We start from the raw sequence: 26815 nt of genomic DNA, 5'->3' as shown, positions 1-26815 counted from the left end.
GGCGAATGTTTCCGAGGCGCCACACCACTTACTTACWTACTCACTGCTTTTACTCACGTGTTTCTTAAAGCACTTTTCTGCAGAGAAAATATCTGAGCAAGCAGCATGATACAGCCAAAACCCCGGGGGGGGGGGGGAGTGCTGCTATTGAAAAAGCTGCAAAGGATCGCTGTTTAATCTTGTCGCTTGTCCAGGAGGGAAAAGATCACGTCTTTGGCTGAGGGCCTCGTGCCGGTCTCTTCTTTTGTACTCCTTCACTGCTGCGGAAACGTCGGCACCGTGGGTTACTGCCACATAAATCTCAGCAAGGAAATCACTCCTTGCAGGAATTTTAACTGCAGGTATTAAACCTCTAATCTAAACGTTGTTTGTATTTCCAAACGGCGTTGTGATGCTGTCCCTGAAATACAAGCGCATATCCACGTACCTGCTCGGAGCCGTCCTTGTTTAGCATTGAGTTGAYGTCTAACTTTTCCATAAATCAGAAGAAGGTAGTTACACACTTACTGGTTCATAAATTTCATTTAAAAAAAAAAGCTCTGTACCCACCCTGCCGCTTTTGACTGCTCGGCCGGGGCCTCAGCYGGGTGTTCGCCCCGTGCGGGCTGTGCTGGGCGTGCGCGAGCGTGCAGCAGGGAGCAAGGAGCACGTCGGCACGGGGAGCTCGGCTGTCCCTAATCAGCCCGTAACAGTGCGGCCTGACTCCGACGCGCCTGGTTACCAGCCCCTCCTCCGGGAGCGGGAGCTGAGCCCGCGCTTCGGCGCTGCACGGTGCCGGGGTGCGCAGCGTGCCCACCACCCGGGACATGGCCCCGTGGCTCTGCCTGCTCCCGCGGCTCTGCCTGCTCCCGCAGCCCTGCCTGCTCCCGCGGCCGCGCGCTTCGGCCGATGCACTATCATCCCGTGAGATGCTTAGAAGTTATGGACAAACACAGAGGAAGGGGGATAACCCCCAAACGGCTGCTTTAGACGGAGACTCCATTCAATTCGGATGTCTTATTCCAGTGAAATCGTATCAGCAAGTTGAGGGCTGCCTGGGAAATCTTGCTGCCTCACCAGGGAAAAGGATATTTAAAAAGGATTAAATTTGACAGTCTTATACTGAAAGCAGCTTTTTAAGACACAAGCAAAGATTCAGGAGGAAAAGGTTAGTGGGCTGTTGAAAACACAACCATACTTAGACTAATAAGGGTTTAATTTCCAGCTGGGTATTAACAGACTGGACGTTGCAGAGGCCCCGCTCGCTGCCGGGCGCAGCCACTGAGGGAGGCAGGAAAACGCCGCGGCTGCAGCACCTGGAGCGCAGGCAGCCGGACGCCCCGGCTCCGCCGCGGAGGCTCCGGCGGGGCGGCCCGGCCCCCGGAGCAGGGAGGGCRCCGGGAGCAGCGCGCGGCCGCACAAAACTGCCCCCTGCGCTCCGAGACGGCCGCCGCGGCCGGGCGGCTCAGCCCCGCCAGCGAGCCCGGCACCCCGCTCGCCGGCCGTTCCGGGAAAACACCGGGTGCCTGGTGAGGCTTATCCGGAGAGGAGACGCTACGAGCATCCCGGCAGGACAGGCTGCCTCCCCTCTTCGATAGGCCTGGCCTAGCAGCCCCTGCCTGAGTGCTAATCGTCCTGTTCGATTTTGTGATTATTCCCCTCTCTCTGGTGCAGAAGCGCCTCGGGCTATCAGCTTCTGCTGTGGCGACGGCTTAAATCCTCTCTGCTCCCTGCACTTAATCTTCGTCACGCGACGGGCCTCATCGCGGCATCGATTTCCTCGGTCTCATCTCCGAAGCGCCAGAAGAAACAGCAGCGTTTTCATGCCGGCTTTGTTCTCGCGGCTATCTCCCCATCCACGGATCGAACGCGTCACGCCAGCGTCTCGTAGCCTTGATCCCGAGGCCGGATTAACGGGATTAACTTTGGGCTGCTTCCAGGGTCCGTGGCAGCCCCTCACCTCCGTCCCACTCCTTAGCTCRCCAGGAGACTCCTTTTCCGGGCAACTGTCCGGATCCTGCAGCCATCGGGAGAAAGCAGGATGGCTCTGCTTGTTTATTCCTTTATATATTTTAAATCCCTTCCTTAGGTAACACGGTGGCTTTTTGCATCAGCAACGTATAACTCACGGCTCACAGGCAGCAGGCTCACAAAGTGCCACGAGCTGCGTCCGACTTGTTTCGGTGGCGGAGCTCCTTCCTCGGCCTGCGGGGACCTTCGGGGTGCGGCGGCGAGGAACGCCGCTCCTGCCCTGCCCTGCGGCCCCGGCGCCGAGCAGAACGGCGCGGGCGCCCGAAGGAAGCCTGGAGCCCACGGCGCTCGCGAGCTGGTGCCACCGCGACGCGCACCTTGCTGCTCCGCCGCCGCCTCGGCTATTGTTCTCTCGCTGCTTTTGCACGTCGCACACAAATTGCGCAGGCTGCGCTTGATGGATTTGGCGCTGCTTTATCTGGGCAGAAGGCGCTTTGCTGTCACGGCACTTGCCTTGGGATAGCGATAACTATAACATCCCCCCAACATCTCTAATCCTAGGCTGCCAGCCCTCAGGCACGGCGGTGAAACGAGGTGCTTCAGCCAGCTCCCAACTGAGCTTTCCCAGGGGTCCGTGACCTGCATCTTTGGAAACCTTCACCCTCTTCCTAAGCTGGATCTTCTGGCTTCGACGCCGCAGACGTCCGCACAGTTTCAAGGCAAACAAAATAGTCATCTTCCTCCTCCCGGCTTTCCCGCAGCCTTTCCCACCGCTCCCGGCCCAGCACCAGGAGCTGGAGCAGAGGKTGACGGAGGTGGGATTTTACACCAAAGCCCCTTTCCCGTTTCTGCCAGTACAGGCGCCCTGCGCTCCCATGCTGCGGGCGGCTCGGGGCGCACGCGGCGCCCGGTGCCTCCGACGGCCACGGGGAGCCGCCCCGGCTCTTCCCCGGTGACGGGATCCCCGAGCCGGCCGTCCCCCGCGGCTCCTATCGACACACRTGCGGAAGCGCCGGAAGGGCGAGCTGCGCTAGCCAGAAGTGCTGTTCAGGTCCTAATCCCCTTCACTAGCCCGTTTCATTTGACACTTAGTGAGGCTCGGAGATGCTCCACGTCACGGGGATGAACGCACGTGGCTTTTCCCCTGGAAAAATAATCCTCTTCATCAGACCYGTAATTTCCATTTACTCCTTCATTAGTTTATTTTTAAAGCCAAAGGGCAGCCGGGACGTGCAGCTCCGGCAGAGACGCGGTGGATTTTCCCTTCGGCCCCCAGGGCGGCAGCGCGGCTGGGCCCCGTGTCCCCAGCCCTCCGCGGCCCCCGGGCGCCCGCTGCAGGGCTGCACCGGTCCTCCGAAATGCCGCGCCTCCGCGCAGACGCTTCACCCGCTCGTCTCCACTGCGGGAAAACATTTGGGCACAGCAGAACCCGCATTTGTTACGCTATTCCTTTGCAGCAGGACTTCCCTACCGGCCACCAGCCTCCTCTGCAAAACGCTGAGCTGCCCTGCAGATAACCAGCAGTAGCAAAAGCTGTGACAAGAGTAAACGCAACCCCCCTCGCCAAGCACCGCTCTGCCAGGGTGYGTAAGACACGCGGGAGTGCACAGAGAACAGCAACATTTTTGAAAAAGCCCTAAAAAACAGCCCACTCCATTATTCGATTGACTGTATTCTGGGGAAATTAGCTAGAAGACCCTCCACTGAATATTTTGGAGACTGAAATGATTAATACCTCAGCCAGATCTGAAAGAATTTCTCATTTATTTCTTCTTCTGACTGGTCACCATGAGAGGGATTTTCAAAGGTCAGTAGAAAGGTGGGAGGCAGAATTAAATACGGATCATTCAGGAGGCTGATAAATGAGCCAGCTAGCTTTGTACCAATACATTTAACAGATAGGATGACACTATTTAATTTTCAGTACAGATTCTGTATCTCTTCAAAACAAATGAGTATGATGATGTTTAATTCCTGCACAGCACAGCGGGTGCTTTGTGCGTGCAGAAGGGTCGTAAGTTATCAGATAAGCAGGGGGTAGTTTAATGACTTCGGCTCACTTCACCCAGCTGTTTGCGTTTCCCATAATTCAGAAGAAGCTGGATTACCTAGGCGTCAAGAAAACTTACTCAGCGTGAGTTATCAGGAGCAGGAACACTTCCAGTGGGATATCCGTCACGGGAACGAGTGCCTTCATCACCGGTTTGGATCAGACACCCAAACCCAGGCAGCCGATTAGAAAACACCCCACATATTGATGCAGAGGACAGCCCCGCACGTGTAAAGCAGTGTAGGAACGACAGTAACGGTTAAGCTTTGTTTTAAAAACTCGCCGTTTGCGCTGGGCGGTTCGGCCTTTGCAGCACAAACGGGGTCGTTGCTTTATGTCTGTGTATCGGCCCATGCCTTACCTGCCGCAACGTCCAGCTTTTTCCCACGCCGTGTTTCTGACGCCCTCCCGTTTGCACACCCTAGCTTTTTATCTATACTTAGACAAACTGATGACTTTGGTGAAATGTGGTTAATAGTTACATCATGATAAAAGCGCTATAAAAGCATCCTTCCCAAATCTGTGCATTTCATGCACATAAACACACTTGAAACCACATTAAAACTTCACACTATTGAAGAAATATTTGATGAAATGGTAATTCCTCATATATATAATATTCATCTCAAGGACTAGATCATGACAGTTCCTAAGAAATAGCTAGGGAAAAAAAAAAACCTCACAGAAATTCTCCTGTTGATCAAAGCCAAAATGATTCAAACCACAAGTTTTAAAAAAAGTYAGACCTGAAAGTAAACTTCTCCCTGGACGTCGAGGGTTATTTGGGAACGTCCCCACCTGCCCGCAAGCCTCAGAGGCCAGGCACTAGCACCGAAACCTGCCCTTGCAGCACTCCCCGCGGCCCGTGGGCTGCCTGCAGGTTCGGCTTTTCCTCCTGCGCTCCCTCGGGATCGTCACGGTCTGGCACAGAGCCGGAGCTAAGCCGGCATCCGCCAGACCCCCACGATGTTTCACAGGAAGCTTTTTCCCCGCTCAGCCCAAGGGCAATAGAGACCGCTTGCTGCCAGGACCGCAGGGCCGCGTGCGTCCCGCTGCGCGGCAGCACCGGCCCGGGGACCGCGACCTTGGCAGCGCGGGCAGCCCGGCGCGCTCAAGACAAACGAGGCAATTATTTGAACACAAGGCTGCGCCTCTCCTCCTCTGCTCCGCACGCCGATAAACGCGGAGCCGCCCAGCCCCTTCGCATCCGGAGACGCCGCGACGGCCCTGAGCTCAGGCCCGGCAGCCCGCCGCTCACGCCTGCGAAGCGATCGCTCCCCTCGCCCCAGGACTCCTCGCTCCCAGCCTCAAAGACCGGCAACGTGTCTGAGGAGGAGGCAGCTGGGAYGTCCTCCGTGCTTTCCCCCGGGGCTGCTGCCCGGGGAGGGGAGTCGGGGGGTGCCCCATTCCCGCATACCCGGCCTAGCAGCGGTGGGAATGGCTGCGGATGGAGCATCGCTGCCCCTTCGTGCTCCTGGACTCCTCCTGGGACAGAGGATCTTCTGAAGATTTTTTAGCACACAAAGCCCCTGCAGCTAATACAGCAAACGCCCTGTTCCTCACCCCGTTCCAGACCGTTTCTTTCGAAACAAACGATCTCTGAGCAATTGATGCAAAAAAATCATTTTAAAAAGCAGCTTTACCCTTGGAAATCAAATCCCATCTGCTCCCTCAGCATTGCCCGCGGCATTCGTCTCCCCCCGAGCAGCTACGGCAGGAGAGCCGGCTCCCGCGCGCCCGCTGGGACCCTAACCTAAACACAGGCCGGGGTGAGAGAGCACCTCCCGCCGCCCTCCGAGCTGCCGGAGCGTAAATCGCCCCGCTCCCCCCCTGCAGCCGGCCCGCGAGCACCTCGGCCTCCCCCGCCGGCCACGTGCCACCAGCGACCGTCCCCGGCCACGCCAGGGCCCGGGGGTGCAGAGCTGCCCCCCTGAGCGCCTCAACGGAAAGCTGCTCTTCACTTAGCGATATGAATTACGGCATGATATAAAGGCCTATTAAAAGGCTGCTTTCTAGAACAAATGCTGCCCCCGTGGCTAATCAGCAGAATTTTTCCTTCATTGAGAGACAAAATTAATATTGCTGTTTGGCAGACACAACGATGCCGAGTAAATAACTTGCAATTGAGCTTTATTGTTATGATGCCTTTTGTTGTTGTTCTCGGCCCCAAGAGGGGGGCAATGAAAAAGGAAGGATACAAATGGAAATCTGTAAGAGCCTGAAATAAATGTGYGCCCTGAAACGGAGGGCAGCGAGCGCTTAACCGCAGCCCAGCACCATGGCCGGCCGCCGGGCAGCGGGGAGGGTGCCGCGACRGGGCCGGTGCCCAGGCGGGCGCAGGCGGTCCCCCCGGGCCTGGCGCAGCTCCCACCTCCCTGCTGTCACCTTCTTCCGGTGCAAAAGGCGTGAGGACCCGAGAAGACAGCAGAGCCAGGAAAGTTGGCATTAATCAACAGTGGGGTCTCCTTGTGGGTGATTAATGTTGTAAAATACATATTAGCATTTTTAATATTCACCAGTATAAGCAAGAAAAATGCTTTAAAAAAACCTAATTAAAAAGCTCATTTACTTAGAGGACCAGAATGAATTAGTGCCATCTCAGGGCCATGAAGTATTCACACAGAGAGCAAATTCCCCAGGGGAAGTGCGAGCAGGCTCGGAGGCTCGTCCCTCCCGTCGGACATCACGGGGCGGCAGCAGGACAGGAGAGCACCTACCTGGCTCGCTCCACTGGCAGGCCTCCTCCTCTCGGGGGGTTTTAGGATGAAATACTTGATAACAGCCCCTAGCATCCCTGTACCAAGCAGGAAAAACCCTCCAGGCTGAACCCAGAGGTAGAAAATATTATTGCAGAAGGCATGTGCCTGGGGAAAGGTACAGATGTAACCACATGGGGTTGATCAGTTTGTGGCACTGTGCCTAAAATCCACGAAGCCAAGGTTTGAGCCTATTTCCAGAGTTGCACAGTTTCTGCTGGCTCCAGGACATCTCCCAGGCCACTGCTGTTCATGGTCCTTCCCTGTGCCCAAATGTGCACACGCGCACGTGCACGTGCTGGAGATTACTGCAGGACCATCGAGCGGCTGCAGGGACCAGGCAGCTCCCCCCTCTACGCTCCACGGCCAGCCCCGCTTAGCTGGGTCTTCCGGGAGCCTTCACGCAAAAGGGTCACGAGAAATGTCCTGCCCGCGCCACCCCTGGGCCCGTCCGTGGGCAGACCCCTCCACGCCGTGCTGCCGCTTCTCTCCGTGCGGGGGCGAGCAGAGGGGCCGAGCTCTGGCTCGCAGCGCGGGCGAGGAGAGGCACGCGGAGGGGGCTCAGAGAGCGCCGACCTCCCGCACGGCGGGTCCTGGGTTTGGGTTGGAGGGATACGCGGGTGCCGCAAGGAACCAGCCCACCTCTCCAAAGCTGTTAGAGAAACGATGCTGTCCCTCTCCAAGCACTTTGTCAAACAGAGCAAAGCAACAAGTCAACCAGCGAGCAAAGTCACCCCACCTGCGGTGCTGCCGAGGGTGACGGAGACGAGGGGGAGCAAGCCGGCAGCCCAGCCTTTGCTGCCCCCACGTCCGCGGGCTTCCTTTGGGAGCGGGGAGGAGGCGCCGTCCTGGTGTGGGGCCAGCAGGTAAACAACAGCTCATCCCCATGACAAAGCTGGAGAATAATCATTTCTGACAGTAATATCTGCAAAAGACAGGCAGAAATTACACCAATTATCCGGGTGCTGCTTGTGCCGGGGAGAGAGGCGGCAGCAGGTAGGGCTCCCTTGCAGAGTGCACTGCAGAGGCGCATTCGGAGCAGGCTGTAAAGCACCAGCGTAGGGAATTAAGGTGGCTGGGGCACACGGCGTGCGGGGTGACTGCAGGGCTGTTTCCCCAGGCCCTTTGGTTTGAGGGTGCAGAGCCCCAGCCCTTCCTAGAGCTTGCAGCACGATCCAGAAACCGCCAAGGCRGGGGCTGCCACTACACAGGAGCCAGGGATCAGGCTCGCTGTGCCCTGGATAGGCAAAGGTTAGCACAGCTGCCACACCAGTGTCTGCATAACTCAGGGAAGCTGCAAGTCCCATGTGAAAGACAAAAGGAAAACAATTAAGCAAAATCCTTTACTTGCCCCCAAAGTGATGGGGAGCAATTTGTCGGATGAGCAGTTAGAATGGCAGCGAAAAACTTCTTAGCTTGGATCACAGTATTTGTAACATAAAAGGCATTTTATGCCTCCCGCAAGGCAAAACCAAGGGCATGAATGGTCCTGCAGTGCCAGCTCATCCTGCACCCCTCCCTCTCCCTGCACGCCGGTCTTGCTCCACTGATCAGTTCAATCCTTCCAGAGGTTTTGCAGTCCTGCTCCCTCCAGACCTGCTGGGCTGCTGCAAGGCAGAGGAGGTATCCTGCAAAACAACCAGCCTGCAATCTGCTGCGTTAATAAGGTCAGATGGGAGAAGGAAAGAGCTAGAGGAGGCTGAGATTGTGCTTTGACAGCTACCCCAGTGAATTACTTGTTTGCTCGTCTTTGAGGCAGAGTCAGCCATGCTAGAAACCTAACGCTCAAACATTTATTAGCCATGCTTAGCGCTAAATCAAAGTACAAGCCACAAACAGAGCCCTGCTCCCTCCCCGCCCAGCTGGCACACAGACCACCCTGGCAAGCAGAGGCTGCTGGGGCCGTGCCTCTCCCCTCCCCGCCTGCTGCCCGTTTCAGCCCCGAGATCTCAGCGTGCTCCCGAGAGAGGAGGAGGGGGGCCGCTTTCCCCAGCTGCTGCGGGGCTTCCCAAGGCAGAGACAACTGCACTTTGCACAAACATTTAAGAGCTGGATTCTGCCCTCTGCTTCTATGTTGGAGGTGCAGAACAACTCCAGGGCCAGCCTGGCCTGGGGTAATTCTGGGCTGTTTCCAGACTGCTGGGCTCCCATGGGACCTGCCATTCCTTCCCCGGGCTCGCTGCCTGCCTCCTAGACAGGCTACATCCCATCAAAACCATGCTGAGACAGGTGTTTGCATGTGCTTCTATGTGTGCCTATTCCTCCAGCAAACATTGACCCCATCAGCCAGTTTGAGAGCAGATGAGACATCTCAGACTTTCAGCTGGGTGGAAACAGGCACCTCGGTATGAAGGGGAGGTGGGCAGAGAGACCCCCACAGTAGTGCCCCACCAAAGCCTGCAGTGCAAGCTTTGTCACTCCTAGGCATCAGAGAAGCCAGCCCATCAAAGCCTGTCTCACGGGACCCCGGTGTCCCAAGGGGTCTCCCCGTCTCTCCCCGTTACAGGTACCCTCATGCCTTGTGTCACCCTGCCACAYGGATTCGCTGGTGCCAAAGAAGGGGTGACTTCTTGTAGCAGTGTTTACACAGTGCAACCATGTCAAGCAGCCATGAAGCACAAGAACAGGAGATCCAAGTCCATGTGTGCACAGACTACTTACTTCAGCAAGTCCTACCTTTCCAGCTCTTGTGGCTTTCTAAAACAGTAACCTCCTGAAAATCTTTTCCTCATGTCTGGCATCAAGGCTGGAATATTTTCTAGTTATTGAGGAGGGGAAATACAGAACAGGAGTAAAGAAAGGCTAGCCCTCTGCCTCCAGTGGCGGTGAGAACAGCAAGGAATCAGAGCCCCACTTTAAGCGGCTGTAACAAATGAGAGACGAGGTAAGGAAAGGTTGAAATCTAGGCAACTGGCTGTACTTACAGACGCATAAAGTGCAAGCTCTTTCCTTTACTCATGTTCAGCGTCAAGATGTAGCTGTGCAAAGAGTATCTCTTGTTGAGTAAAGGGCTCTTCACCCTTGCAGAAGAAAGCAAAACAGAAGCTCTGGATGCAGAGCCTGGATTCATGCTGGGAAATAAGGTGTCACATTTCACAGTGAAGGTAATCGACTGCTACTAGCTTATTGTCCTACTGGCTTAGGAGTGGCGCAGCTCCTTTGTCACTGGGAAATGATGGTGCAAGACTGGCAGATTCATTCTTATGCACAAAGTCCAGCGGACCCACAGGAAGGGGCTGGGGGCAGGCATCACCAGCCTGGGCCAGCATTTTGCATTACATGAGAGATTAGATGCTTGAAACAGCCCCTGTGGGCTGCATGCCTATGCATGACAGCACATAAGTCATTTCAGGGAGCTCTCCTTCCCCTTTTCCTCCTCTCCATTTCCTTGTCATCCATCCCAACAGCTGGGAATGAAACCTTGAGGAAAAGGGCTCTGGTGATTGCCTGAGTGCTGGGAGACAGGGCAGGTACAGAGGGGCTGGGAGGGGGAGAAGCTTCCTAGCCCTTAGGGAACACGACACCAGCCACAAGAGCCTGGGCCATCAGTCGAAGAGTGGAGGTACCCGCAGACTGGTTTATAGGAGAGCTGCAAACTGTTGGCTCAGGGAAGCAAACAGTGAAGGTCAAAGACCTGCAGGTCTTGCTGCAAGCAGCTGAGGGGCAAAAGAGAGTAAGTGCAATCATCAGGCGCATGTGTTAACCCACTGAGTGTGCGCCCTTCCGCGGCACACGCACACCCCACTAACTGCTACCAGCTCATCCTCCTACAGGAGCTGCTGGAGGATTCCCACAGGGAACCCAAAACACTCCATGCTGGAAATTACTACTCCCAACAGCTCTTATTTTTAAACATAGGTTGCAGCCCTTATTTACCAGCAGGTGCAATACTGTCAGGAGCAGGGACTGCAGTTGGCTCATCTGCCTTTTCCAAAGTAAGCCTCCCCATTTGGCTCCAAGCTGACGAGGCTCAGCTATTTGGGAGAAGTATGCAATGCAACCCAGAGTTATTGGCCAATTAAGTATTTATGGCCAATTGCATTTTCCTAGCAAGATTTTTGGAAAGCAACTGCCAATTACATCAGAGAGACTGGTTAAATTGTGTTCACCTATAAATACCTCCCCACTGGCATATGAGAAACTACATAAGACCTGTAGGAGCTTCTCTCAAGGATACATTCAGAGACAATCCATCATCAGAAAGATGTTTAAACACTTCAGCAATAACTTAGCTCATTTTCAGTGAAATGTTACCGAAGAACAAAGCAAAATGCCATGCATTTCCAGGCCCTGAAGAGGAGAGCTAGCTAGTGGGGGCCTTCCTACAGACAGGCTTTGCCACAAGCTATCACCAGGTGAATATCTGGGCCCACTCTTTCCTGCCGGGCCCCTGTATGACTGAATGGGCAGGTGTACCCCAACACCACCTGCAGCATCTCTCATGGTTGCTGATTTAACCCCAGCTGCACGCTCTTTTAGCATGGGCCATCACCTCCAATATGCTCCTCTCTTTCCAAGATCACTTAGGAGATCCTGGATCCAAACCCAAACCAAATTAATTCTCCTTAAGACGTGTCAATGGGGAGAACTTTTGTTGAAGCCCCTTCAAAAACAAACAAACTGCTAGCTATTCCCAATGTTATGGCAGCAATTATATGCACACAATGTGTGTGCATCTCTCTCCCAACTCCTCCAGCTGAAACACATCCTTCTCCTTTCAATTCCATCAATAATTTTAGGATCAAGATTCCTGCTTACACAAGGAAACGTACAACAAAGCTGGTGATGTGGCAAAGGACAAATCATTTAGCAGCTTGTATCTTTGCTATTCAATCTGTAGTGGGTTCTTTACAACACGTTCCAATTTCAATGAAGTAATACTTCACATTCACTAAGCATGCTTGAGGCCATGGAGGAAATGCACTATTTGAGCTATCTTCCGCTTGTTGCAGCATCTGCCAGAGACCAACTAGGGCACACTACCAGTGCCACTGGGTCCACACATCTTCCAGAGCAACCATTCCCTCTTTTACAGCACCTTTGGCTGTTCACACTGGGCCAAACCCTAGCAACTACAGAGGTTATTACAGCTTTTGAAAGTGGTGTGTTATGATGCAGTAGCGGATGAGAGGAGAGGTCAGCTTAAAGAAGGAGAGAACTCTTCAACGCCACCATAACTCAGATGCACAAGGTGACAGGCATCTATTTGTTCCTAAGTTGTATCTGGTAAGTGCTACTGCGGTCAACCAGTTCACTTTCCTGCCCTCTGCCCTCATTTCCGGTAAGAGCCTAGAGTGATCATTTATTTTAGGTGGTATTTATCATACATCATCTCCTAGCAGTGCTGGAGAGACAACTTGAGAGACAACTCCTTGGCTAGCTCAGAAGAACCAGAACGCATCTCCATTTCAAATGAATCGGGTGTGCCACAACAGCAATCAAAAGCTGTGACCAGTCACTGAAACATGATCCACACCTCAGTCCATTTATGTCAAACTACTGTGGATGTGCACTGTTTTTAAAAAGGCAGCCTGCACCAGAAAAATACCCTGCAAAATTTGGTGCATGACAGTGCCAAGCACTTAAAGTAACTACTGCTTCCAGGCTTTGCGCTCTCCATGCTGGTGCTGAGCAAAGGGGCGAAGGAAAGAGGGGACTACAGGTGCTGGTTTTAAAAAACACTGCCAGCTCAAAATGCCCTGCTCACCTCCATCAGCAATGGCAGAATATCCACTCGGTGTTTAAACTGCTAATCGGTACCGAAAACAAAAGGCAGGGGTAAAAATCAGTGCTAGAAAAATCAAACTACCCTCGTCTGTGCTCTTCACCCAATGTGTCTGAAGTGCACAAAGCTAACCTGTGGCACCAGAAGTAAAAGGCAATCTTTTTTTGAGCTACTTTCACCTTTAGCCCCTCGAGGTGTTAATGTCAGGATAAGGAATAACAGTTTCAATCTGTTGGTTGCTCTGACAGTATCCCATTAATAATATGGCCACCTTGTTATGATGATTTGTGTCATGCAGTAAATGCAGCTGTCTAGGATTCACTATAGAGACTTCCGTATTTAAACACACACACACACAGAGGGCCATAATTTTTACATTTCACCCGAGAGGGAAATAATTCTTCAGGGTCAAGCAGGGGGCACATGCTCTGCCAATTCTAGTCTCTACTGAAATGGGATTCATGGATGAATATTAAGACACACTGCACTAAGCACTGCACGCGGACAAATATTTGATATGGGGTAATGAGTTCATCTCCTCGCGAGTGGCTACTGTCAGTTTGAGTGGATGGCAGTATAATACATCATGGCATACAGCACTGAGAGGACCCTGATAAAGCACAGAAAGGTATGAGCTAGACCTGCATTTGAATTTGAGCCCGCTCTCTCCATGTTCAAGAGTATTTGTCCACCCTCCTCTGCTGAAAATCCCAGGAGAACAAAAGTTCTTTTGAGGGCAATGTTTTAAACCTAAATTTGATGCAATATGAATATTCCCTCATATAAAAGTTAAAGGAGGACATAAAATGCTCAGAAAGAAAAAGACTGGTGCTACCATCTTTGTTAGTTCTAGGACAGACTGTATCTTTCACATTCACAAATAATTTTTCTGCAAGACCTGTGTCTGAATTCGTCCTCTTATGCTTTCAGTCTGCTTATGCTGCTTTCGGCAGCCCTGGAGTCAACACCCACACAAAGTTGTAACAGCCAACACCAGGGGCACATATGCTTGAAACACAGAGTACTGCGTCTCCTGCATCTACAGAGATGGTTTCAAAAGCAAAGCAACTTGGAGTGGCTTTTTAAGGCCAAGGCTATTCTTCCAGCAGCAGTCTGCAGCCCTTTGCCCCAGAGGTGAATCTCTCCAGCCCACTGGGGTTTGTGCCCGGTGCCAGCTGCCACCACACACAACTGCAACCCTGGCTGCAGGTGGCCGCTTCTGCCAGCACCCGCAAATACCCTGCTCCTGGCAGCTGCCCCCTTTGCGTAGGGCTGACGACAGTCGAGCTGTCTGGCTGAGAACACCCCTTCTAACCAGCCTCGCTCGAGCCTGGCCTCCGTAGAACATACCAGGCCTGAGCAGAGGAAAGGCTGTCTCAGATTTGGCCCACATTACTTGAACTGAGCTTGTACACTCCTGGCCTACCAGCAACGCTGGGTTCAGCTGGGTGAAACCAGAGCACGTCGGTCCCCTGAGCGTGGCTCTCCACTGACATTTGTACTGTCCCTCACTCCTGTGCAAAATGCATAAGAACCAGCATGAACGGTGCAGATGAATGGGGGTCTGGGAGCATCTGAAGTTCACTTGGTGCAGTAGAAACCAGGAGACCTCAGCCTTGTCCATCCACTCCCACCTGCACATCATCTCTCTGCAGAACAGCAATAATCAGAGATACCTGGAAGGGGTCCTTAAAGGTACTCTTACATCTGGCTGCTGCGTGAGCCAAGAGTGGCTGTTAAACAGCAACGCAGCCAAGCTGGGCTGGTAGACAGAAAACCATACTGAGGAAAGCCCACTGCTCATTGCATTTCACAAACAAAAAGCAAACTTTTTTTTTTATTTCTGAAAGTGTACAACTAGAATATAAAAATATTCCTTAGTGAAAGCAAAACAGAAAAAGGACAGAAAATGAATGCTAAGTGAAAACATTTGTACGTCCAGGGGAAAAAGACTCCAGAGACAGAGAATGGAGACTCCTAAAGCTTGTAGACTCCTTAGGCTTGGAATTTAAGGCCACATTTCTATTTTACAAAAACTTCCTACAGCAGACCCATAAGTTATCTCACTGTGATTCATAACTCAGTGGAATGGGTTTCTAGTTTGTTCTCTTTGAGAACCCAATCACTTGAAGTGCATCACAGCAGTGAATGGAAACATTGTGCTGCTTTATTTATTATTAGACATTTGTTTTTCCTTATGGTGACTGCATAATAGCTGCCACAAATATGCAAACTAGCTGAACTAAATAGCATACTTTCTTGAACATTTCCAATCTCTCTCAGCCTTGGTACTTTACATGTTTTCCAATACCTGGATTTTTCTGACTAATGAACACTTCCACTTGCTGGAAAATGTTGAATGCAATTAGTACTTCAATCTGCAGCCTCAAAGTACACTGTGCAGCAGCTGAGCACTGTAAAAGAGCCCAGCGCTTGGCAGAAGAACTAGAAATCTAAAAGATAAAAGGGAGATTTAAGCACACTCCCACTAAGGCCTGCTGCAGAATTTAATTGGCAAGGTTAGCAATAAAAGGGCTGCAGAGAGAACCACACCAAGGTTATGGCCCCAGTGTAAGTCACAAAGCCATAACAAGTTATGATTCCCAAGCTAAACATTAGAAATTACATTCAGTTCCTCACCTCACACTCCCCCATGCCAAGCTGTGCAAATGTGTTCTGATCAAATAACTCTATTCCTTTGCTTTTCTCAGTCCAGCTTTATCTCTTCAAGGGGAGATACAAATCACCCCATCCAACCCTTGTGCAACTTCATCCATTCTCTGCCTGCACTCTTCCTGCAGCTGCTTCAGCTCTCTCTCCAGGCTGGCCTTTCTCATCTGCAGTTCTCTGATCACCTCCGTAGCACTGACAGTTGAAATAGGCTCCTTAGATACAGATCTACCGAAGCCTGTTTTGCTGGCAGAGTGTTTGCTTCTAAACACCAGTCTGCATGAACCGTGCATTTTTTTTTTTCTCGGAGCACAACGGTATGTAAGGTCTAGTAGTTTCAGCTGAACAGCTTCCTGTATCTTTCTAGCAGCAGCACAGAATTCCTCCTTCTGTAGTTCTTCCTCTCTTGTTTTCATCTGTGGAGAGAAGAAAGAGCATAGTAGACATCTGTGTAAAACTCCTTGCACCAGGAAACAACATGAAATGGCATGTCTGGACTAGGATGCACCAAGGAGAAGACAGCCAACTGTGAGTGTAAGCTTCAGTGTGTGGCTGTGAAAACTGAATTAAGCTAACCTGCCCCTTCCATCAGGTAATAGCATCAGTGACCAAAGAGTTACCTATGGCAATTTGCCTATGCATTCACAGTCCACCAGTCCCTCCACTGATGACTAACCCACAAGGGCTCTGCACTCCTCCCTCTTACAGCAGGGTGGGTGGTTTGACTTCAGAGCCAAACACCCTGAGCAAAAAGATAGATCTAGCAGAGTGACCTTCTCTATCACCACTGTGCTGCAAGTCACCATGTTGTCATAACAGATTAATTACCTCATGACTAACAGAATTAATTCAGTTTGCAAATGCTTTCTGTACTCGGCAATGCTAAAAAGTAGGGATGACAACCATAAACTAGAGATTCCTTAATTCTCATTCTCATTACGGGGTAACAAATAGCAAAAGGAAAATAATGGAGCATAGACAAAGAAGTGGAGGCTAAGAACAAAATGAACACCAGACAGCACACTTTCACTGAAGATAGGCCCAATAAAACAAACATTTTTCTCTGACAGAATCACAGTCTAGATGAGAAAAGCAATTGTATATACTGGGATTTCTCCACAGCATTTGATTTAATGTTCTCTAACAATTTGATYTGAAGAACTTGCAAGATGGTAATTGCCTTTCCAATTTTACAAGTGGATTAAACACAATTTCAGTGACTCATCTCAAAATGTAGTTGTCAGTAGGGAAACATGAGTAAAAAGAGGTACCCTCCCAGGGTCTTCAGGGAAATGGTTTTTGGTCCAACAGCATTTAATGTTTTATAAACAGTCTCTAGGCAGTGGTGGCTGGCAGAGTTCAATGCAAGGGGAGAACTGCAGGTGGAACTGGGAAGGGGGTAGCCTGGCACGTGGCGGTCCCCAGAGAGGGGCCATCCTGCCTCGCTGTCCTTCCCCAGGCCCTGCCTCTGGCTGTGTGTTCCCACTGTTTTACCTTCTGAGCCCTCCATGAGCTGAATCAATTCTCGAGTCCTGCTGCATTAGCAAGGTGAATCGGCTCCTGGAGGGCTCCAGCGAGCACCATGCTGGGGTAAGCAGGGCAGACCTACGCACCTGGGAGCTGAAGCTGGAAGAGCAGGGGCAAGGGGGTCTTGCACCTTTCTGCTATAGCAACAAGCTGCCAAATCAACTCAGCCAAAAAAAAGAAAAAAAAAACCTCAAAGTCTCGGAAGAGCAATGCTGCCTCTGCAATCTGCACAAGTCCCACAGCTCTGCTGGAGCCTGTGCGCAGCTCTGGAGCTCATGCTTCATGAAGCACCCAGAAATAGAGAGCAGTATTCAAAGACAGGTCACCCAGTGATTCACAGCCCAGAAAACAAGCCTTGTAATATGAGACTTCAAGAGCTCAAACTATTTTGTTTGTGCAGGGCAAGGCAGAGATATAATTTTTTTTAGATCCTTACATATGGAAAAGAAACTGGTGAGAGACCAGACTGTGCTGACAAAGGCATAAGAAGATCAAATGAATGAAAACTGGAGTTAGATATTCAGCTTCAAAATAAGGCATTGTTTCCTACTGTGAAGATAATGAACCATGAAATGCTTCATTGCAGCTCCAGGGATGAATCCTTTAGCCAGAGCTCAGCTCAGGTCAAGCTCAGTGCTAACAGGACCCCCTTCCAGCTCTGAAATCGATAAAGCTGCTCTGGATCCCTCCCCTCCCTGGCCATGGGGTAAACCCAAACTCCTTCATCCTTCAGATCTGCAGTAAGACACTGATGATATATCACACTTTGCACCAGTTCCCTGTAAGGTCAGGATAGTTCAGTATCTCCCTGAAGCACCAGCGATTGCTCAGAGCTCAAAGCAGCACCAGCTGCAAAGGACAAGAGTCCTAAGGTAACAAAGCCTTCCCCTTTGCCAGTGCCAAGCCATTAATTCTTGCTCATATTGACCAGGGTCAAACCAGCTGCCACATCCGGAGACACATCTGGAGCTATGGTTTCTCCATAGCTCAGTAGGGAGGGTTTCATCACTGACACAAATCTAGAAGTTTATGACATACGAGAGACCAGGCTATGTTCTCTTACAGTGTGAAACACTGAAGACATGAGGGCAGTCACAGTCCAGTTTCCCCATAACACTGACATGGCCAGGGGCTTCATTCAGTACACTTACCCCATGGCCCTCATCGCAGTATCTTCCATGTGCTTTGCAGCTAAGTAATTGACCCTCTCCAGATTCTTCTGTTGCAAGAGCAACAAAATCCATCAAGTAGGAAAGGAGTAAATTCCTCTGAATTTTTCCTAACATGTTAAAGGCTTTATCGATGCAGAACCATCTGCTTAAAGGACACCTCTGTTCATTAAGGCATTTGAATAGAGAGAGTTGAAGTAGAGAGAAGTCTATCTTTGCCCTTGTCCAAAAGTCCAAGGGTCCTTCTTTATCATAATCCCCAAAGAATCCCAGGACATCGTTTGCTGTTGGCTAAATGAACATCTGAGGTCCAATTTTCTAACACCACTTTAGAAGAAGCAAAACTGAAAAAAATAAATTCAGTGTTATCTGGTCTCCCCACTGCCAGTGAATAAATGGAAAGTGAAGTTTGCAAAAAGAGGATTTAACACATTGGAAACAGGATGGGAAAAATCTCCTGTTACTCACAAAGAACAAAATCATTCAGCAAACAGAGTCCACAAAATGTTATTTAGTTTTTGCATTAAACCCAGGCAGAATACTAGCTGGGCTATATAAAAGCATTCCTAATAAAACATTGGTTTTCATACTCTCTACTGGCAAAAAGTGGAGAATTTTATTATCCACTGTGCAAGGCACATGATGGAAGAGCATGCTCCTCTCAACATTAAGTGCACTGAGTTTTAACTCATCATAGGAATAGCTGATCTTACTGTACCTCAGCAAGATCAGCTCTAAAGACAAGGACAACAGCCTATCTGTAAGAGCAATCAGGGCAGCAGAAGTATAACAATAATTCTGACATCCAAGTATCAGAAAGGCACTGCACATTACCTTCTGCAAAGGGGACCAATATTTCCTGGGACAACATTAGATGAATTTAATATGGGAAAATTCTGAAATAATGAATATGAAATAAGAGAACAAGCTCAGCAAAGCATTCTTTATGTCATATCAGGACAATTATGAGTGGGAAAGCAAGTTTGAGTTCTTTTTTGCCCTGATGTTTTTGGTAACAGGTGAATTCTGCAACCATGCACGTGTCCACAAATACTCCTGTTGCTGCCTGTAGATTTTAATAGCTAAAAATCTCTAAAGGTTACCTTCAAGTAATATTCTTTACTCTTCACATCCTAAAGACTCATGAAAACACCCAATAACCTCCTGCTATATGGCTAATTGCTGCTCTTTAATAGCTTGCTGTCTCCCATTAGTCAGCACACAATGATTAATCCACACTGCAAAACAATCTCAGCAGACCACTTTATATTAAACAAACATATTGTAAAAGATTAGGAGCCTCGGCATTTTGTGCCTGCCCTTCTCTATCCCACAGCTCTGCCTTTCAGTCTCAATCTACCAGCTGGAACTTGAATTCCCAATTAGATATGTAGTGCTGTCTGACAACTGCTGTGCATCCTCTCCGAATAAATACAACAACATAATAATCATCATTTCTACTTCTACAGAACCAACTTCATTCCAAAGGGACCCAGTGCATCTCAAGAAAAAACACACAAAACATACAGGGAATCAAGCTGATGAGAAATCAACATCTTCAAACTGTGATACATATCCAGCTCCAGAGCGAAGTACTAATCGAGTTAGTTGTTCACAGCAACTCTTGTCCTGCCTGCCTGGACGTACGAAAGGGAAGTTGCAGACACTGTCTGTGAGCAAGTCCATGGAAACACGATGTCCTTTTGCACGCTCCAGGGTCAATGTACGCTATAATGTTTCACACCACCGAGACCAAAATAAGCTATCTGAAACCTCCCATGGCATGCAAGAGTCCTAACCAACCCTACGAGCACAGCGGATGGAGAGATGCTGTGAGCGTTTACAGAGGAAAGTGCAGCTCCTGCTGTGTTCCTTCTACGCTTTGTGTAGCCATGTCATTGATCATCAAATTATGTTGTTCAGAAGACAACTGCACAAGCCTGGAGATGGCACCTCTTCTGCCTCCAGTCTGATCTGTCCACTCAGTCTCTCAAATATTTCTCTTATGAATGGGGAGACCACCCCATATACATACAACATGAAACATAAATTATTCTTCCTGGTTCAGTGCAGATACCAAGAAGCTACGATGACTGCCTTTCCTGGGAAAAAATAGTGCAACCTGCTCCTTATCACTCCGAGTCACAAGTAACCGAAACATCTCAGATCTTGCCTTTTCAGGTTGAGGAGTGAAAGGAAATTGGGAAATGTGAATGGTGCAACATCTAAGTCACCAAGTCATCCTGCCTTTGCTATCAGGGCAAAATCACTTGACCTTCATAAACTCATCTCATTTCTCTGAAAACATCAGTCGGCATCCAGGTTGCAGTAATTTTTTACTTCTATGGAAGGCAATTTCGGAACTTTATTTAAAGCTATCACGTCCAAGATGGCCTTTGAAAAAAGCAGATCTCCTATTAGTATCTGGGGAATTGAAAAGGGCGGAGTGAAATATCTGATGCTGGGGATTTTAAGGTTAATTGGGGAGCAGATTCCAGAAACAGAAAGGGCCCAGCAGGCCAGCTGGTGCAGCCACCTGGCTGGCTCCGAACCGTTCTCCGCAGCACGTCACCGTAGCCCAAGCACCACGGGGCATTCCACAAGGAGCTGCCTTCAGGGCACTCGCGCTTCATATATACTGGGCAGATTCATACTGAGCAGCCAAGCATCAGTTAGAGATAACATCTATAAACAAAAAATTAAAGTGGGATAAGCATTGAGATATTGGCATTGTTCAGAGACCGCAGTCACGGACGCTGTGGAGAAATCTTGGCAGCTGAATGCTGGAAAACAGACAGGGTAAGTTAAGGCTAGTTTAGAAGCTTTTCAGTTTCCAGACTCGAATCCAGATCAGTCCATGGGCTGAGCCTTGCAAATACTTGTCCTTACTCAGTGCGGTCCTAAATAAGACTGTTTATAAATAATCGTTACTTATACCTTTTCCTCTGTCTTAAAATTTATATCTAGTATTTAGATCTATCCCATGAAAAACCTTGCAGAACTGCAATCCCAGGTGACAATCTATCTAGAATAGAGAAAGCAGGATGGAGAAAGATTTGTAGACTGCTTTTAAGAAAGCTCTCCCTGTCAGCACTGAAAAAATCAGCAGCTAGTACAAAAAGAAAAAGAGCAGAGGGAAATAATAAACAAAATTACCAAAAACATATAAAGGGGAAGAGCAGAGTCCACTATAAGCAACTCCATGCAAGTAACTTGCAATAACACTCCTCTTGAAAAGACACAAGATAAATCACAAGGGGGAAGGCTCAAAAATCACTCTGCTGCAAAATCCGTATTAGACTTGTGATGTGCTGTAATGGTAACTTCCCTTTTAATGAAGCTTTAAGATATGCACAAAATCGTATCTGCATACACTCTTGCTTATGAGTTTTATTAGCTTGTGTTCTTTCATGTCTGATTCTTTAATTTCATGAAAAAAGTATAAAACAAATTGGAGAATTCCTTTTGGAAAACACAAGGATTATCCCCTCCAAAGCCTAAGCAACTTAGCTGTTGAGGCACATGTTCTTGTGTCCAGCAAAAGTCACTACCTCTTCCCTATTCCTTTTAAGTTTCTTTATATTTTCCTTTCTAAAATGCTAACTACTTGTTTTCTTCTACTCTACAGGACACGGTTAAGGAACCTGATTCATTTGGGGCCAAACTCCTGTCCTTTTCTATCGCTTTCCTGCCCACGCTCCACACTTCAACCACCTCTCATGCTGTTTTGCTGCGGGCATCCAGGGACAGGAGGGACATGTGGATTCTTCCTTATATCATGAATGAGGCAAATATCATCATTAAAGAAGCAGTCAACGTTTGACCACTACTCCCTTAACATCTGTTGGAAAAGCAAACCAAAAGCATCACCTGGATGCAAACATACATGGCAGGAAAGCATCAGATACATGACGCTCTCAAGGACACAAAAATAACCATTCACAATTCACCTTTTAAGACAGAACCAGTTTTAATTTTAAAAAGGAAATAAATAGTAGATTATAACTTTCTCTACCTGTAAGCCTTAAAAAGCCCACAACAAGGTAACAAAAATTAAGCTTTCTCACCCTTTGTCTGCTCGTCTCCTGAGCAGTGTTCATCTCAAAGCCTCAGCCCACATGTCCTTCCCCTGGAGGTGCTCAGTACTGAAGTTCTAGAACAGGTTTCTAAACAAGCTCCTTTCAATGCAAATCCCACACGGCAAAGCAAATGTTTTCTGCAAACATATGCTATGACTTAATCTAAGAAGGGATTATAAGATTTTACTCTGATCTCATCCTTTGTTTCACAGTGCAATCCTTTTGCTCTTATGCCAGGGAAGTTTTATATCAGTTGCCACATCTTAAAAAAAAATAATAATAATAATACAAATGTTTCATTCCATGTTCACAGAATTAAAAAAAAAAAGAAAGAAAGAAAAAGGAGAATGAATGTGTCTTAGACTGCACAGGCTATTTCAATGAACCTCATGTGATAGTAGCCAGACAAAAGTATCATTTGTACGGTCTTGTTGCACCTAATGGAATGGCAACAAGAATAGAAAATACAATTCATCATTTCCTAACCAAGCCTGCCATTTTCTCCTTCTGTTAGTCTCCCACAACCTCTACCCATGGAAAGATCTGTCAAAGTATTAAATAAAAGTGGAATACAATAAAAATAGTCACAGAGATCGCTCACTCTTCCCACCCACAATGCCTATGTATTACCTACACGAGAAGCCTACCACAATGCACATTTTGTACCTACTGCACACCCAGGAATGGAGCAGCACTGAAAAAATACCCACCACAGCCTGTCTGTGAAAGAGCATGCCCAAGCAGCGTTCACCTTAAACTTCACTGGAGAGAGAAGCAAGAACTGAACGAACCAACGCACTTATTCTCCATGTTTGTGTCACTGGCTTTTGTATAGAACAAAAAGTTATTCATAACTCAGAGATTTTGGGTGCATGTGTTTCTAAAGGCAGAAAAGGAAATCTGTTTTCACATGGAAGTAGGATTAAGGCCTTACATTTCTTTAGCAAGAAACAAATATTAATAATTTGGCTAATGGGCCAGTTACTCCTAACTAAAATTTAATATTTTTTGCAATAATCATGCTTAAGTGTATAAGTACTTTCCTTCCATAGCTATAGAACAGACACACATAGCTACAGACAGAGACACATTCAGCCCCAGAGAAGCTGAGAAAGACACATTTCACGGGATGCTGTGAATGCACTAAGTGATGGAAACTCAAATCCTGCAACTCCTACTTCTCCTGGGAAAATTTATGGGGGGTGGGGGTGAGGGGGAGGATGCTGCAGAGCTTATGAAGTTCAAACATTTGCTGAACAGTGTCTTCCACAAATTAGATCCCTGACCTTCAGAAAAACGTCTACATGCACTTGCTGCTTATACAGAAAAACAAAAATTAAAGCAAAAGCAAGGTCTGCAATCAGCTAGTCTGGAAACATTACAACACTAAGTAAACAGGTGCTTCACCATAAAAAATAGCTTCCTCTAATTTCAAATTCATGTCTTAGAGTAACTTGCCCAAACATAATTTCAAACCTCTAAGAAAGTTATGAAGTTGGTACTGCAGCTCTGTAAAACTTGTCTCATTGAATCAAGCTTCCTTGCCATAAGCTTTAAAGGGTTTTAATTTTTGGCAGCAATTTCTACAAGGTGAAGAGTAACCAGTTAAGAACCCTGGAAACCATCATTTTCTATTTTAATAGCTGAACACTTCCCACACTGTCCTGCCTAAATGAGCTTTCTTTCTTCTTGTGTGATCCTTGATTGTACAAAAGGAGACTTGATTTTCTTCAGAAATAGCTCATTTAATACCAATGCACATGGATTTATAGATTTAAAGTCATAATGAACTGTTTGATGAGGCTAACCTATTACATAACGCAGGCTACAGTGTCACACTCGGTAATTTCTGGGCCGTTCTCCAATGTCTTGCTAAGCTACAGTGACCCTTCTAGAAACACATACTTTTCTTCTTTTACAAGGTCCAGCTGATCAAGAAGCTACTCTATCACTATGTTATTTCAGCACTGAAATACACTTACTGTTAAAAATGCACACCTTCTTCCTTGTTTCAGCCTCAGCCCTTGGATTTTGTTATACCATTTTTCTTCTAAAAAGCCACCAAAAATCCACTTGCCTTGGTTACATTACTCACATTGAACATCTTTAACCTCTCAAGAGGGCAGGCCAAGTAATTCCTTTATCCCTCTTCTAACCCTTTCCAACTTTTAAACCATTTTCTAATTGTGATAGTGGTATAAATGCAGCCAACATATTCCACTAAGCCCTGAATTGTGACCTATATCTTATTCTTCATTTAATGACCAGTAGCAGATTGTAGCATTTAGTTACCAAAAATCTGACATCTTTTCTGCAACCCATTACCATTATAAAATAGAAATGTTTGCAAAAACACAGCACCTGATGCTGTAAGTAGATCAACCTGTTTTAAGATACACACATGGGTATTTCTTACTAAAAACAAAACCCAGAAACAGTAAAAAACCCAAAGAATTTCCTTTGGCTTAACAGCTATAGAAAAATTTCACATTAATATAACTGCTAGTTTCTAACACTCACTAGTTCATCAACAGAAAAAACTTTAGGCCTTCGGAATTGATGGAGAATAAATGAAAAGGGGTGGAGATCCCCAAGTAATATTAATAGGGGGCATTATTTGTACTATAATCTATGAAGACATTTTGAAGGGTTGTAAAGCTGAGCTACAGCAACTGACAGAAGATGTAATTATACGAGCAGCTGCATTCCAAATTTTGCCCGGATTTGCAATTTCCTGCAATTAGAGAGGAATGTATGCATCTCCATCTTATGCATTTTAAGCAAGACGTTGACTATTCGGATGCTAGCTCCCAGACGCACCTATTGTTATTCCAAAACAAATTGAAAGGGAAACCACAGAGAGGCAATGTACCTATTTTATCTAGAAATAGAAGGTCATCTTTTAATTGGGGAGGAGTCCTCTGAGGAGAAACTAAAAATACAGTTTTAATACCAGGAATGCACATAGCAGCATCCAATGAGAACAGCCACAGTCTGTTAGGGCACCTCTGTCATGTGTTTCTTTTAATTATACATTGAATTATACACTGGAAAGCACTTGGTAAGCCTTCAGAAAGGCATCCAAGCTGTTCTCCAATGGAAAGCTTTAAGATGGTAAGGAAGCAGGGTAAAAGAAATTTAAAATTTCACTAAAGCATTTGAGTACAATGATTTCATAGCAATGACCTGATCTCATACGAATGGTGATCACATTTCTGTTGACTTTTTTTTTTTTATTTTTAAGATAAACAAATCAATTTCTATTTAGAATCATTTCTCTAAATACCACATTGATAGATTGGAGTCAAGAAGATCAGTCAACCTGAAAACAAAAAAAGGATACAGCATTAAGGAAACAGGAAAAGAATGACATGAAGATTTTTCAGGTTTTTGCCAGAAAAATGCAAAGTATACCTGCAAATACTAATTTGAAACACAAAACGTTTGATGGAGCACATCACCACTGATTGCTGAGCGTACAAATGTCCATTAAAGGGGAAATTAATCCCCCTTGAGACCAAAGAAACTGTGACTGTGTGGGCAGGACTGCTGACAGTAAGGGCATTGCCCAGCTCTGCTCCTGGGATGGAGCTGCATAGGATGTACCATGGTAATGTCTCTGTGCTTGAAGAGAAGTACAAAGCACCAGGTGCTTCAGGGATGGTCTTTGGGCTGGACTGGTGAAGGACTTACCTGAGGCAACCACTCCAGAAAGAAGGCAGCTATGCTGAAAACCTCACGAGATACACATGCCTCTCACCACAAAGCTAAGGAAAAATTTCATGTCTTATAGATATTTTCTGAACTACTTGTTCCTGAGTTTTTGGCAGGAGTAATTTGCTTAACCGGTGTTTAACTTCAAAGGAGAGCAATTGAGTCTAACAAATTCAAAAAAAAAAATCTAGATGGGAGTCAAAAATGTAATGTGATTATTATATTAGAGCAACTCTGTGTAGGCAGAACCAGCCAGGGACAAATCACAAAACATCGAATGGTCTTCAAAGAAATCACCAGTTTCTGCATCACCTCTGTCCATCTAAAGAGGACTCCAGAGATCCAAGCACAAGAAAAGCAGACACGAAGCACCAGCACAAGCATTCAACAAGATGCCAGAATCACTGCAGCGCTCTGGAGCCAGGACCTCATCTAAATCTCTTCAGCTACTTCCCAAGAAGGGAGGTAAGCCCCCCGCCAGGTAACGACACCACTACCCATGGGAAGGTAGAGGAGCTCCAGACAGGAACATCAAACTTGCAGATACTTTATCACCAGCTACAGGGAGACACAGTTCGCACCTGTGAAAATCCCATATGCCACACAATTCTGAACACACAGCACATGGAATAAGAGATAAACACCTATTTCCTTTTCCAAATTTTAAATCTGCAGTCTTTTACAATAACCAAAAAAAAATCCAGTCTAATGGCTCAGCCTTTCATAGTGCATTTCTTTCTAACTACAGTTTTGAGTCATCTTTAGGCTTTTTTTAGATTTTGTAATTCAATTAAAAGATCACAAAAATTAACATAGTAATAGACACATTGAAAATTCATTATAGGAAAACCATAGTATGTCAGTGTGAGTAATTTAGACATTTGCAAAAAGGCTGTACTGCTACTTTGAAAAAGATCCTGACAACCACGAATTACAAAAGAAGACGACAGACAAGTACTGCTTCATATAATAAACTGCTCACTTATTTTTCAATTTGTTCTTCCAAATTTTTATCTTGGGCAGCAGAGACAAACACTGATGATATGAGATACTCTCTCAGATCTAAGTGACTTCCAGAGGTCTGGAGGGCACTGCTTCGTTTTAAGCAGAACTTTACCACTCTATGAAATATAAAGGTAGCCACTTGAGAAAACAAAGTGTTGTTTATGATGTGC

General features: G+C 47.5%; 1 protein-coding gene across 6 annotated transcripts in view; it reads right to left on the bottom strand.

Moving 5' to 3' along the window:
• Window positions 1-7483: 7483 nt before the first annotated feature.
• Window positions 7484-26815, bottom strand: part of TEDC1 (tubulin epsilon and delta complex 1) — an 83704-nt gene continuing 64372 nt past the window's right edge. For 5 of the 6 annotated variants that reach the window (XM_026089186.1, XM_026089187.1, XM_026089188.1 and 2 more), the window contains one exon: window positions 14627-15567. In XM_026089186.1, coding sequence (XP_025944971.1) covers window positions 15208-15567 — 360 coding nt within the window. In that variant the 3' untranslated portion in view covers window positions 14627-15207. Of the gene's footprint in view, window positions 7682-14626; window positions 15568-26815 lie in introns of those variants that run through there. The other variant, XR_003257342.1, reaches the window with a different exon arrangement.

The sequence above is a fragment of the Apteryx rowi genome, unplaced genomic scaffold (genome assembly GCF_003343035.1).
Source record: "Apteryx rowi isolate R43461 unplaced genomic scaffold, aptRow1 scaffold_80, whole genome shotgun sequence".
In the NCBI taxonomy this organism is placed as follows: Eukaryota; Metazoa; Chordata; class Aves; order Apterygiformes; family Apterygidae; genus Apteryx; species Apteryx rowi.
Note: the sequence above shows the minus strand (reverse complement) of the source record. Positions and strands in the feature narration are given on the sequence as shown.